Source organism: Pterocles gutturalis, unplaced genomic scaffold (genome assembly GCF_000699245.1).
Source record: "Pterocles gutturalis isolate BGI_N339 unplaced genomic scaffold, ASM69924v1 scaffold26869, whole genome shotgun sequence".
NCBI lineage: Eukaryota > Metazoa > Chordata > Aves > Pterocliformes > Pteroclidae > Pterocles > Pterocles gutturalis.
This window is the reverse complement of record NW_010136553.1, coordinates 1-15,361: the sequence shown is the minus strand read 5'-3', so window position 1 is coordinate 15,361 and position 15,361 is coordinate 1. Positions and strand designations below refer to the sequence as shown.

The 15,361-nt window shown below is 38.5% G+C and overlaps 1 protein-coding gene across 1 annotated transcript in view; it reads left to right on the top strand.

Annotated features, from left to right (window-relative positions):
- Positions 1-15,256, top strand: part of LOC104468288 (dedicator of cytokinesis protein 3-like) — a gene marked incomplete at its 3' end in the record, with an annotated part of 49,237 nt that extends 33,981 nt beyond the window's left edge. Inside the window, exons 7-10 of the mRNA XM_010082356.1 lie at positions 8,211-8,335; positions 13,607-13,769; positions 14,260-14,366; positions 15,085-15,256. Coding sequence (XP_010080658.1) covers positions 8,211-8,335; positions 13,607-13,769; positions 14,260-14,366; positions 15,085-15,256 — 567 coding nt within the window. The remainder of the gene's footprint in view (positions 1-8,210; positions 8,336-13,606; positions 13,770-14,259; positions 14,367-15,084) is intronic.
- Positions 15,257-15,361: the final 105 nt, after the last annotated feature.

Sequence of the window (15,361 nt, the reverse complement as noted above, 5' to 3'; positions counted from 1 at the left end):
TCACTGCAGCTAATTCAAATTTCCAAACTTTCTAATTAAGAACGCTAGTGAAAACACTGCCTTGGTGCAAAAGATGTCCACCAAATCATAAGTATATTATTATGATCTTAGTAATATTCAGCCTAGAGACCTTGGACGTTTAAGTAAATTAAAACCACATTCTACAGCGTATGTTTGCAGCACTCCCGTTGTAGGGCTGGCTCTGCAGGTACAGTAGTGATCTTCCCAGCTCTGGTCAGCCCACCAGTTTTTCAAATTATATTCTTCAAAAGACCACAGTTGCTTGTTAATCTGATTTTTGTGGGAACCACAGTTCTTGTTGGAGAAAACACAGGGATTTTAAAATGATGATGTATTTGGAATTGGTCTCATATATAGAGAGATCTGCTGAAAATACTGATTGATACAAACAACGGTGTGAAAGGACCGCCATTCTGCGATGAAGTGCTTACTGCCTCTCCAGAGCTGCTGGGCACCTGGAACTTCTCCTCTGTTCAAAGGGGGGGCTACAAGAGGTCTGCATGCATAGAGTTTAGAGCAAAGCTTTAGGCATTTGTATGTGGAAAAAAAATGGTTTACACTTGTGGAGATGTGGCAGTTTGTGAATGTCTTTAAATACCAGGTAAGAAAAGACAGGCAGCCATGGAAGTGTGGATAGACTTCCACCGTAATGATAAATTAGGACATGGACAGAGTAGGGATGAGAAGTGAAGAGGGAGCCATGAGTGGTACTCTAAACAAAAATTTTAATTATCCTGGGTATTCTCCAGAATAATGAAATATCTGCAAAAATGAGGATATTAAAATATAATGTAACTTCACTGATGCAGTGAAAAGTGTTCATTCTAGTTACTCATCAATTTTTTTGGTAATGAAAATATGTTTTACATTGTTCAGGTGGCAGCAGATGTTTGCCTGTTGTTTGCTTTTGAAACAACAGATCAAATTGAGGTTTGAGTTTACCCAGTGTCCAGGATAGAACATTTGGGTAGAGTAAATTATCCTTCAGATGGATTAGCCAGCCCACATGAGTGAGGAGTGTCCATAAGTTTACTTTGTGCTTATGTTGTTACAGCCAGAATCAAACATGCCTTTTTAGCTTTCCTAGTACTGTCTGAAGCTACAAAATATTTTATTTTTTTTAAAAACAAAATAAACGAACAAACCCACATTGTTATGCATGTTCACAGTTCTCAGCTATGTCTGCTGCTTTAATTGTCTTTGTCAAACTACCTTTCCTTGCTGTGCTTCAGAACTGTTTCTTTCTCATTAAAGACAGGTTTCCTCTTTCAGAAAACAACACAGAAAGTTCATGACTTGTGTTTTGCAAGTGGATGCAATTTTTTTCAAAGCAGTGTGATTTTTAAAATAGTTTTCATGAATCAATTAAAAGGCTAGGTCACCTAGTATTGTTCAAATATGCAGTGATCATTCTGCAGAACCAAGAAATCTATTTTTTAAAAAGTAAGTAGCTCTGGCATTTCAAATGAATCTTGGTCGTAGGTTTTAACATTTTCGTTTCCTTTTTTAATAGGAAATTCTTTCACATGTGGACATCTTAACCATTAAGATTGTGTATCTGTGTCTTATCATGCAGTTTCTAATCTTGTTTTGTTTCCAGAACAGTAGCATTAGTTCCTGTATCAAGCCTTCTTTTCCCTCACTCAGATAGGAGAAACATAAGTGGTAGCCAGTCATCACTAAGAAATAAAGTGAAACTGGTCTTTATGTGCTCGTGTCTTGCATGGTTATGCAAAACAAGATTAATATCCCCAAAATAACCATGCCTGTCTTCGTTTCTAAAGATAAAATGTTCTTTGTTTCCTACTGTGTTGTTATCTGAGAGGAGCATCATAAAGACTTTAATTATCTTTTTTTTTTTTTTTGTCCGAACCAGAAGGGATTCAGTCAAACCAGCCTCATGAAGAGGTGTGGTGGGTTTTTCATACGTTTGTTTGTTTGTTTGGGTTTTTTTTTTTTTTTGTTCTAAATTGCTACTGGGTTTAAGACAGTCCATCTGATCCTGACAATTTTACCTTTCCCCAGAGATAAAAGCAATGAGGCATGTGCTGCTTGCCTTTTGGATTGCAACTTTCTTTGTGTACAGAACTTGCTGATCAGAAATCTGTTGCATAGGCATGGCGTTTGTCAGTTCCCCAAAGGACATCCCTCCCCTTCCCCATGTGCTGATAAGTATTCTGTCTTTTACTTTGATCCTCTGATGAAAAGTGCATGCTTCATCTTCTACTTGTGAGTGATGTGTCTTTCTCTTTTTTTCTCTCCCCTTGTCTTAATTTCCTGGCTTTTCTCCCTTCCCTTTCCCTCTCTTCTCTCTCCTTTCTGATGCAGAGATGAAGATAGTTGGGTGTAAGTTTCTGCTTTTCTGTGTAATGTCTGCTTATTGCTTGCTATTTCCCATTTTCATATCTGTCATGGAATTTGGGGGATTGGTAAAGATAGCAAATCATGACATCATAGGGGAAACTTGGGTAACAGAGAGGCGGGGACTTTGTCTTATCAGTCTCTCTTCATACCGCAGAGTTTCAGACAAAGTAGCTATGGCAGATGAATCAGTCGCAGAGGTGAGAAACATCTCGGCATCTGTTCTGTCAGTGAGCACAAAGTCATGGCAAAAATACATTAAGCAATGGACGTGGCAAAATCCATCAGCTGTTCTCAGAATGTTTATGGCAAGAGAGTCAACGAAACTAAAAGACATAAATCATCCCCAAAAAGCATTTGCAAGGGATATAAAAAAAATATTTTTGTCATTAATAAACTTGTGGAAATGTAAAGTTAAAATACTAAGCTGGAGGAGATAAGGAAAAACATTAAAAATGAGCTTACTACTACTGAAGAGAAACTGTGTTTCAGGAGAATCACTGAATTTAAAAAGGGCATTGTATAAATTATTTTCTAGACATAGAAGTCGAACAACGGGTACCAAATAATCTAGTAAGCATTGTTTTTTCCTTTTCCTTGAAACAATGAGTGTTTTGTTTACCGAAAGCTAGAGGAACACACACAGTTAAACTGGCATAATGTTCTCTTTATAGGAAAAAAAAATGTCAATTCCATTTGCCACACAGGCAGTAGATGGAAGCTGTGTTTCCCCTTGCTGCTCTAATATCACTCCCAATATTGGTGATAGTTGCATACTGTGACTATTTCAAGAACACAGGCCTTAAACAAATTAGTGACTGACTGGTGAAGGGGCAGAGAAACAAACTGCTGAAATGGATCTCGTGTGGTTCCCAGAGACTGGCCGTACCAGGCTGCTTCCTTTGAACAGTAAGTAGGAACACAGGACAGCACAGCAGAGTTTCACGCCGGTGCCAGAGGTGACTTCACTGTTAAAGCAAGGGGACAGCGTGCACCATGAGGCCTGGCACTCCTCATCTTTTGAGGTGTCATTGAGAACAAGCCTGTAGTGCTCAGCCAGGAGGAAGGCCAGGGAGTCTGAGACCCTTCCCATACAGTGCACTTTGTCAGTTTTTTCCTTTACTCCGTTTGGTTTGTAAAAATAATGTGATGATCATAAAGCTGGTGGTGGCCTCGTTCTGTTACCCTCACCTGTACTGAAATGACTGCACTTCAGAAGCAGTTGGAGAAAGTTGCAGCTTGAAGTAAGGGCGTAGGATGCTGTTTGGGATCAGAATCCAGTTCCTGGCACCCTGCTCTTGTGCTGTGGCCTCCAAAGCTGCTGCGGAGAAGAGCTGTCTACCAAGGGAATGTCTGGTTTACTGGGGTGCTCTTGGCCAGAAAAAAGAGCAGTTACCACTGTAAAGAGATAGAACAAATATAGCCAGAGCACAGTCATACACTGTACATGAATATAAGTATTCTACATTTTATAGTTTGTTTCAGAGATTTTTATTTAGCTGGACAGAGTCTCTTGGAGTCAAACCCTTAGTGGTTTAAACTGCTGTAAAGTAACTTCATTTGAGTCAGTGGGTGATGCTGATTTACTCCAGTTGTGGGGATGTTAATTTATATATAGGACATAAATGTTTGGGTTTGTTTTTTCTTCACAAGCCATTGTGGAAGATACTCTTGAGTGTCCTTACCCCATCCCTCTCTGGAGGTTATTCGCACTCTTCTGTAAAGTGCCAGTATTTTCAGAAAGGTGCTAAACCCAGAGATGGTAGGGAGTCAAGTAGGCAGTGGGTCACAGTGTTGGGCCCTAAGTAAATAGGATTATCTCACCGATTTAACAAATATAGACATAAATAATAATTTTTATAGATGGTTTTTTATATCCTTTGCTGCTTAAATGGCAAGAGTAAGCTTCCAGTTTGAAAAAATCCAATGAAGATTCTCTGGATAAATACAGTTATTGACCTCTCAAAAAACAGATTTGCCCCAATCAAGATGTCAGAGATTTGTTTGTCTCTTTCTCCTGTAGGAACTGATGTGAATTAGGGAACCTTTTTTTGATGCAGTATTCACCTGTCTAAAACAGGGACTATTCCTGTCCTCAGTGTACAAAACCTTTTAGGATCCCTGAATAAAAAGTGTTAGATTAAATGCAGACAGCTTCTGTAAATTGTTACTACCTTGCAGTTCAAGTAACTGGTTAATCTTCTAGTGGTAAGCCTGTACATTTTCTCAGGATAAATCTCCTAGGTGTCCTAATAGATACTAGACAATTATTGGCTGTTGGACTACTTCATGCTATTAAGTCTTGAAAATTACAATTAAGCATTTGGAAGTCTTCCAGTACATTTCTTCATATTGCAAACACAAAATCAATATTTGGCTCCTGTAGCCTTTTCCACCACTCCTTTTTTTCCCCATTTCCGTTGAAATAGTTTCAAGTGAAGAGAAAAGGATTTAATTTCAATACAAGCAAACCCCCCAAAGCTATTTATGATTTAAATAATTGGACATTTGACATAAGGCTTTGTAAATGGGTTAAAACAAAGAAACAAACCAAAATCCCCATACAGGTAAGGGAGGGTAAAGGAAGAGCCACATAAGACATCAGAGAATAATTTTTTCTATTATTATGAAAAATACTGTCTTTCAAGACATTTCATGAAGAATGAATCTCAGTAACAACGTATGCAAAAAATGCACATAAATAGTTTTTAAATAGAGAACAGTTGTAGAGAGATGGGCTTTAAAACACATACCATTCTGTAAGCTCTCACTAGGTTTTCAGTTCATCCTGAACAGCCATCTGACACAAAGAGACTTCAGCTTAAAATGTCATCCGCAGGTTTTAATCTATACTTTTGGCCCAGTGGCCTTCTAGCCCTTTTTTATTCCTGTACTAATAATGGGAGGCCACAGGTAACCCAGTTTTAGAATCTGTGCTGCTCTGTGTGTGAAGGTGTGAGGCAGAAGCGATGCAGGTTGGTGCAGCACGCTTTTTCTCTCAAAATGCGAGTTACTGTCACTTGGGAGTGCAGTAGGTTTGCCACACAGAGAGCATGAATCATCTGGTTTGTTAGACTAGTTCTTTACTTCGCTTTTTCTTTTTACAATGGAATTAAATATGGGAAAAGCTCTATCTGCCAAGATTTTTTGACTTGATATGTAGCTGTCATTCTGTGTTGCAGCTGACAAGGATAATTTCTTGATCGTCCTGATCACACTTCAGTCACATGCAAGCTGCACTGCGCTATGTGTTGGTGCACTTGTGCGGTGGTGTGCAGAGTGTGTTCTCCAGCCTTGCAGTTTGCATACTCAAAATAGAATTTTTATTAAAGTGCTCTGTGTTCAAGCATTTGCTCTAGTTTCTGTGCTGCCCGTTAGTGCATCTGAGCTTAAACCCCTCAAATCCAGTAGCAGTTGGAGAAAAAAATGGCCTGCGAGAACTCGGCAAGAGATGTGGGTAAATAATATGTTGGGAAAAGGAGATACCACTTTGTGGTGAGGTTATTTTTGCTGAAATAACCAGACGTGTTTGAATTTGTATTTTTAACTCCAGATTTTCAAGAAACAGATGGGCTCCATACCTGATAGTTCAATGTTTTTTGTCTTGGCTAGATACGTTTACTTTCCTATTTTTACTATATGTAATGACCTTTTTTTTTAAATATTCAATACGCAATGTTTTTACAAGAGAAGGTGCATGATTATACTTCACTAAAATGCTTTTTTCCCTTCTTTTTTATTCATTTTGATGCAAATCCACTGGTTTTTAGATTCCTCTGCCCCCTGCCCCAAAGGCATTTTTTTTTAATTAGCACAGTAATATCCCTCCTGTTAAGCGTAATGGAAGATAAGATGCTATATATAACTAAACGCTGCCTTTAATTTAGGCTGGAAAATGATTGCAGTCTGACATTGGACTTTGTGTAGCCAGACTCTCTTTCAGAAAAGAGGTCATAAATAGGAAGCTCCAAAATGCTAATTGTAGTGAGTACAATTAATTTCTATTAAGAGTTATAGCATGTAAATTGAATCTTTTTCTCTCATTGTGCGAAGTCCTAAGAAAAAAGGGTAGAGCCTGTTAAACAGGAGGATTTTCAAAACAAAAGTCCCTACTTAATTTGTCTTTTGCGATGAGTTTTATATTTCCTTGATACTCCAGTAGTCAATATCTATAGGTAGCTTAGCTCGATTGTACATAGCAAGAGAATTTTCTCTGTTGTTGTGGACTGTGGAGTGTTGCATTTGATGACTATTCTTTGAGGAGAAAAAATGGATCAAATATTTGAGGTATTTCAGCAGCCTCTTGCTGTCATCTCTTTCCCGTTAATGAACCCTAGCATTTTCAGAGCTCTCACTGTGAGAGGTGTTTCAAGCAGTCAGCTCTGTGTGAATCCACAGTGAGGGTGAGGTTGATGGAAAAGGGAGGACGTTCTGCATACAGATTTCCATTCATAAAGAGTTCCTAGCAGAAAGCACTGAATGTCAGCTGCAGAGCTTAAAAAGTTGTACTTATCTCCAGAAATAAAAAAGAAAGTAAAGACAGGACTGAAAGCTTTTATTGTTTGTCCCTACAGTAGATTAAGGGACAAATTCAGTCTGTTATTTATTCTTCTTATAAGAATTTGAAGTGCTTCTTTGACAGACACAAAAGGATGTCGCGCACTGCCTGAAAGCAAATGATGCCGATTTCATTGTGCTTCTGATTAATAAACAGATTTAACTGCCTCAGCTTCTCCAAGTACTGGGGTGGAAGAAATCAGACATTTGAGGAGTCTCTCTTAGCTGGATAGCCATTCCATTCCTTCATTATGTAGTCTCTTGAGGCTGCTTAACAAAATACTTGCCTTGAAATTGTTCAATTTTTTTATTTTTTATTTTTATATATTGCCCTTTAGTATGTTTGCCTTTGTGGCAAGTAAATGAAAAGAAGTGGTAAGTGACCCATCATGAAGTGGTGAAAGTAAATAAATCTTACAGAAAAATAGGTGCTACCTGCTCTCCTTTTGGTGCATGCTTTAGAATTGACTGCAATGGTTTTGAAAGCAGAGTTTCCCAAATCAGAGTCTTAAAAAAAAAAAAAAAAAAAAAAAAGTGGAAAAAAGTGAGGTAGAATCTGTCAAATTCAGCATAACAAGATGCTGAGGTAGATGCTAGCATTTGTATTTCTGAATATAGTCATTTGCTCTGAAAGCTCTTGAAAATGAGGTAGTGAGAAATTGGCAAGTATCCATACTGCCCGCTTTCTTCTATTCATGCATATGGACAGCAGGGGCTAGCCAGAAATCTAGCAAAAAAATTTTAGTTATTCCTTCTTAATCCATCTGAACTGAATTACAATCAGGTTTCCCAAAAAGTCAATTTTATTTTGTTGTTATGATAAAAAGAAATAATGAAAATACAGAAAATACTTGAAGAAGAGATAACTGAACATAATTTTCTGCTGATCACCACAAAAATATTCATTTGTACTAAAACATGTTGGAAATAGGAAGTCGGGTGTTAAGGAAGTTTTGTCAGGCTTAGCCTGATACTCCCAAATCTGCAACTAGGCAAAGCAGTAGAAGGTTTTTTTTCCCCTTCCCCGCTTACACACAAGTTTTGATTCTGAGTTCACGCTTAATAAAGGCATCACTAACAATGGTCTGATTTGATGCATTGATGTTACAGTGTTCACCTTTATTAACAATTAACTTGCTGCTTGGAATGATTTGGGCATCAGCCATAGTTGTGCAGAACACAGAAAATGGTTTGCAGAATCAGAATCTTGCACACGGGCACCGAGTCCTCCATGGTGAATTTTAGCGTGTGACTCCACTCTGTTACTGTAGGTGATATCCGCAATGACTTGTACCTGACATTAGAAAAGGGAGACTTCGAAAGAGGTGGGAAAAGCGTGCAGAAGAACATTGAGGTGACCATGTATGTGCTCTATGCGGATGGAGAAATCTTGAAGGTGAGTGCTTATTTCCTCTTTGAGCTTCGGGTGCCATCTGCTCGCTCCGTGGACAGGTTCTCTTGTTGTTTCTGATGCAAGGGAACTGCCGAATTAAACCTAGATCTTACTTTTTTTTTTAGTTAAGTTTTTTAACTAAATATTATGATGAAAGAAATGGTCAGTTATAAATTTGAAAGAATTCGGAGCACTTCCCCTAGATGGGAATAGGGAACTTGGAGGAAATATTCATAAACTGAAAAGCTTTATGTAACTTCAAAATGTGATTTCAGTGGCTATAGTGAAAAGAAAATTTAGCGTAACTGTAGTCAGAAAGAACTGAAGAGTATATGACAAATATCCAAAAATAAATAATAATGCATGTCATACAACATGGTGAAATGCGATTACAAGAGAGACTTTTAAATCTGAGTTGTTGTAGTTATGGTACTGAATGTAGTTTTGGAAAATAAATTCCAGTAGCCTTATTTCCAAGATCTTGGCTTTCAGCCTGGGATGGCTCCATTCCAGCTGTGGATGGTGATGTTTAATGTTTTGCTTCCTCTGTTCTTACTCCAGTATTATTGAAGAGAAGAGGGTAGAGAAGTCAGCTTTGGGGGGAGTGGGAGGGTGTGAGGATAGAGAAGTAAACAAAGTATTTTGACATAAACATGTATCAGAAGTAACTTCCTCCTGCCTTGTTTTTTACCTCCACTGCAATAAAATGGCTGTTGTAGCCGTTACTGTAGAAGAGTCTAAACACCAAAGTGCTTGTGTACCAACATGGCCACAGTCTGTTTTTTAATTGAAAGGAGAACTTTCCCTTCATTACTACAGTTGCTTGTGATTTCATTAGAAGTGAAGTATGTCTCTAGTGAGGTATGGTTTGTGCTCACAGCTCTTGCAGGAAGATCACAATCCTTTTCTGTTTAATTGCATTAGGCATAGCTTTCAAATTGAGTGACATATTTGTAATCATCACTTCAGTTCACAGCAGTCTGCCAAAGACCAGTGGAGGTCCTTACCCTCCAAACTGCAATATCAGCATCTTCAAATGCTAACATGCATCGTGATGGCTGATTATACTGTAACTGTGGCTGATGGTGAAGTATAAAAGGCATGTAATTTCTAGGCATTGTCAGGCTTCTGTGGTTTTGGTTGGAATGGTCATTCACAGATCCTAGGTTATCTTTTTTTTCTTCCCTTTGCCTGTTATTATTGCTGTAACAGTACTTCAGGGCTTTATGCAGGATAGCGGAACAGGCACAGTACAAAGTAATATAATGTAGTCAATCCGATTACAAAAAAATCAGGTGAACATTTGTCATAAAGGAGAGACTTTACATAGAAAGGATCTTCTGTGGTTTTTAAATTGAAACCACATATTTAGAAGAAAATCTTTACACCAGTTTTTATGTTATTGCTTCTCTGTATAGTTGCAGTCAAGGCAACAAAGATACTTCATCTGCGTCAGGGAGATCTTTGGTTCACGATGTCTAATGATGCCTAAGATCCATTGTATTTCAAATGTGCAGACAGTAGAATTTCTCTGCATAGGAAATACTCGAGGGTAGAAGCTATCATACCTACTGAAAAATAAGTAAAAGGGCCATCAAGGATAATAGCAGTTGAACTCGCCTTCCCTTTGATTTGAACTCCTTCTCACTGCGTAGGTACCTTTGTGTGCTCTCTTAACTGCAGAACAGAACTAGAAAAATAACATATAAAACTGAATATCAGTTAAACTGAATAGAGAGGCATAGTTCAAAAGTGCTAAATGACTATTTGAAGGAATAACAACTTACACATAAGAGAAAGAACTACATAGAACTGAGTTTGCAAACTAATCATGTCTCCTCTTTTTTCGTCGCCACCATAGTTTCTACACAATTTTAAAATCCTGCAAATTCACCTACCAAAGTTAAAGCAAATGAGACAGCCATCTGGAATTACTTCTAACTTTTAGTGGGTTAGCTTACTGTTTGATGGTAAGAGAAGACAATTGACCCTATTAAGTGTATATGGCTTCTCTAAGTCTATAGAAATGCCCTGAAAATTATAAGGATTCAGCTCCTTAAACTGTAGATTTCCAGTTTGTCTCAACTTTCAGAATGCAGATTTTGGTTGTAAAATGTGGGCAAAGTTTGTGCTCAAAATCTTCCCCATGCTTCAAGTGAAAAGCCCTGAGAACATAGAGCTCCATCGGTTCCAACCATCCCTCCCACCTGTGCACTGGGATTTGGGAAGTCTGGGTATCCTTTTACCTAAACCTTAGCACAGGGCAGTTAGTCTGGGTTATTTTAGTATGCCACTAAATGGATACTGTTTTATCTTTCGTATTAAGAATTTCATTTTAAACCCTAGGTGGTTTATTTTTCACTGCAGCATCTGGTTTATGTAATCTTTGCTCACCTAGAGCAGAGTGTGGTGACCTGCCGTTTCCCATTGGGAGGGAGCTGGTTTCACCCACAGACAGAATGCAGTTTCATTCCTAGATGAAGCAGCTGTAAAGAGACTGCTCGATCAGGCCTTTCATTTCAGTCATTTAGCATAATCTAGAAGAAAATACTGAAGACTGCAACAAGAGGAGTCTAATAACTTTTTAATGCAGATGTTGAGAATAAAGGTGTGTGTTGGACAGGGCTGTGCGGTACTGATGAAGGGAATTGCTTTGATTGGGTTCCTGTCCCCTGAGTGATCACTTGCATGACTCAAGGTTGTTTTCACAGTCAAGTGTAGCCATCTTCTTTCTTCTATTTCATTTATCTAATTATTATGTTAATTTAATAACCTTCAGTAGGTGATATAGTGGAGAAGCTAATAAAAAACTCCAAGCTTACTGTAGCATGGGCAGAACCCTGGAAGTTTAATCCTTGACCCCAGAGCACTGCTGTTCTTGGCTGAAATGTCCTTTACTGTCCCTGCCCTATGGCCTTTCAAAGCAGAGACTGCCAAATGAGAACGCGTGTGCCGAGTACAGTACAGCGGGGAAATTGCCACAGAATTTTCATCTGTTATTAGAATAAAATGTAAATTTTTCCTGACCAGCAGCACAATCCAAACCTGAATTATGCCTTTGTGAAGACTTTAGCAGAACCATAGGCAGCGGTAATGAGAATATTCTGTCTGTCTCAAATCCTTCTCGCTGTTGAGTATATCTTGGTCCAGAAATAGCCCTAGTGAAAGCAGTGAAGTTATTCCCAGAATACAGTGCTGTTCAAAATGAAAATTAGTATTTCTTTTTCAAAATGGTCTTACTCAATTGTTGGTATCTTCCAATATAGTCTGAAAAATAAAAAACCCTGACACGTTTCTCACTCTTCCTTCTGTTCCAGCAGCAGGATTATTTTACTAATTGCAGGGCATACCTTAAACAATGCGATTATTACTTGATACTTGTTCTAGTTTAGCTTCCCTTGCTTGTCTCTGCCCTCTAATTCACCTCCATATTTGGGTCTCATGGTAACGAGGTGTACGGAGACTGGTTTCATGTTTGTATTTTGCAGATCACAATTCAGAATTAAAGATGAAACCGTTCTCCCTCCTCAGACTATAGACTGTAGTATAAATGCATAGAAACTAAGTTAACCAGAAGGAAGGACTCTTCACCTCTTCATGTATTTAAAGTTTGTAGCATTCAGAGACTGACCATTTGTCTGCCACAGCAGATAATTTTTTGAGGCAACAGAAGAAATCGCACACTAAAATTTGAATTCTTACTGTAACTTATAGAAGAAATACAAACACTGTCTTACTTTCTCCTGAGAACCTAATGCAGAATGAGGTTTCAGAATTGCTGTGGTGAAGCCCAATAAGTTACTCTTATTGCAAAATATAAGTGAGATATTGCAGGCATTCTGGTTTTTAGTAGCCACCGCTGCTCTCACTCCAACCTGTTAATATCTGCAACAGTTAATTCTTGTTGCTGTATCAAAACAATCACCTTTATGTGATACATACCGTATGGTTACTAAGACTTGAGAGGACTGAGTTGTGTGAGTATATGCTATAGTCACTCAGCTTGGATTTGAGCCTCTGCAGTGAGTCTCTGTCCGGAGGCTGTTCTTGCATTGAATCCCAAAATTCCAGTGAACTTTTCTCTTTTTTTGGGTTTCTTCACAAATTCTTAACTTTCTCATAGCCAGAAGAATATCACCCCAGGCCAGACTAACGGGGTCTGGTTAATGCGATACACTTGACTTCGTAGTCCCTCCATTACAGATGAGAAAATCAAATCAACGTTGTTGGTGTTTTCTTGGGATAGGATTTAGAGATGCCTTGGGGAAACGACCAGTAGTTGTTCTTGTCATTATGTTATTCCCTGTGGGGTGTTGTTTATGTCAGAATTCATATTGCATGTGTCATTCTGGGTGTGCTTAGCTTCTGTTTCTTCCTGGATTCATTATCCTTAGAGATGCAAGAAGTGAAGACTCTAAGCTGTCTTTTTTCTGCGTGGTTTTATAAGATGTTGTATCTTTTGAATCACTTTGTAAGTGCTAGGTCTAGAGCATGGGTTAGTGCTTATATATAAAAAAAATGTGCTTCCTGCTGCATGTCTTCATTACAACAGACTTTTTACTGTCCTGGTTTCAGTATTTCTCCTAACTTCCTTCACTCATGTTCTGAATAAGGATTTCTGTATTTCCTAAATAATATCAATTCATGTTTTTCTTCATCTGTATTTTGAGAATACATAGATTGGTCAAGATCTCTCAGCTTTTTATATCTAAAAGCAGAAATTTGTATCTCATTATAATACTTTTAGGTGATGACTATTCCACAGAAATTCTTTGCTTGCCACTAATGAAGTAACTTGATCAGAATTTTCTGAGATACTTGGTGAGGTCAAAAGACCAACATTTGTTAAGAGCTTGAAAAGTTCAGGTATCGCTTCTGAACTGAGATACAGAAGCAAAAACCTGATTAAATTATATTTTTGGAAAAGTCTATTAGGTTTTGGTTTGGGTTTTTTTGGGGTTTGGTTTGGTTTTTTTTTTTGACTCATCTTTATATATTTGGACTTTACGTGTTTATTGTATCTATTTTAGGCTTGATAGAGAGCTTAGCTTAAATAATAACTTAAGATACCAGCACTCATCCTTTGACCTAAAACAAAGTTTAAAGATCTCTTCAAAAATTTCAGATTTCATTGTGTCTGAGTTTCTGCTTCTGACTCTTCCTTTATGTCTACAGAAGGATATGAATTATATCAAGGTTATCACCGTGCAATAAAATGACTCATCTGTAGTGATGTGATGTCTTTTAATCTTCAATTGTTTTCTTTTGTTCCAGGACTGCATCAGCCTGGGCTCAGGAGAGCCAAGCAGGAGTGCATACCACTCTTTTGTCCTTTACCACAATAACAGCCCTCGATGGGGGGAAATCATCAAGTTGCCCATCCCTATAGACAGGTTCCGTGGGTCTCACCTCCGGTTCGAGTTCAGACATTGCTCCAGTGAGTGCACGATAAAACCAAGAGACATCTCAAAAAGCTGAGGTCTTTCCGTTGTCAATTGATATTTGGATGAGGCTGCTACTGGCTGGAGAGCAGGAAAGGGCTGCCAACTTCAAATACAGTGACGATGCACTGCTAACTAGTCCGTTGCTACATTTATTAAACTGCACGTTAAAAACATTGTGAACAGTCAGTGCATTGCAAAGCATTTAGATGTTCTCCCCTGCTGTTCTTTTGCTGTGTTTTCCTGTGGAATGTTTTCTTTACAGCATGTATATTTTATATTTTACTACATTTGGTGTGTTTGTGCTTGTTTTGAGGCTTGTTGATCATTTGCAGAGAATTAGACACAGTATGTTACATGTTGTTTCTTATGTAACCTGCATGCTTTTTGGCAGACGTGCAGAGAAGTCAGTGAATAGCCTTGTGGTACATATGGACAGACAGAATATGTACAAATATGATTCCTTATTTCTGTCTCTTGTTACAGCAAAAGACAAAGGAGAAAAGAAGCTCTTTGGTTTTGCATTCACTCCACTGATGAGAGATGATGGCACTACCTTGTCGGATGATATCCATGAGCTTTATGTTTATAAGGTATCGATTCTTCTCTGAAGACTTTTCACCTACTCATCTCTACTTCAGCTTCAATAAGTAGTGGTCATTACATTATCTTTTTTGGTCATTACGTTATCTTTTTTCCCTCTCATTAGCAGTATGTGATGAACAGATTAATAACAGTTTCAAAATTTTATAAACTCAGAATCACATGACTGGGTATGGATGCAGCCTCGCCTTTTCCCTTCAGATAATGATTTATCTTATGCTAATCCTGTCTATTTTGAATTCAAACATACCAGTGTTTATGAGTATTCAGAGGTTTCACCAGCCTATGGCATTACTCTGTACCTTTGTATTATGAAATTATGCTGTACTTCAAATGCATCATGTTACAGTGTTACAGCTTGGCAGCCCTCTAGCAAGGGGACTGGGGGGGCTGTTTGGGGTTTTTTTTCTTCCTCCTGATTTCCCTTGGTTTATCTCTTCAGTATGATTTTCGGACAGCAGCACTATAGTTGTGCAGTCAGAAGATCCTGCTAAGTTCTAAAGAGTCAGTGGCTAGGGGACCACACTTTCTAAAGCTGGGTCTGGTTTGTGTACGGGTCCCAAAGGTGGTAAGCACAGCTTTTTCTTAGAAGTGTTTTTGTGCACCCAAAAGATGGACAAAAGTACTGTTAGGCCATTGCTGTCAGAGCAAGAGTATGTGGAGTGAGACAGAGTAGGAACGATTCCATTTCTTGTCCTGTACCCGCAGTGTGATGAGAACAGCACATTTAACAACCACGCACTGTACCTGGGGCTGCCTTGCTGCAAAGAGGACTACAACGGCTGCCCCAACATCCCTTCCAGCCTCATCTTCCAGCGCAGCACCAAAGAGACCTTCTCTGTCTCCACACAGCTTTCTTCTACCAAACTGACCCAGAATGGTAAGTAACTGGTGCATGAAAATTGCCCAAGGCAACAGGGATTATGAAAAAGAGAGATAAGAGGCATATGCTTGTCCTCTGTTTATTTTACTAAAATACTCTTTT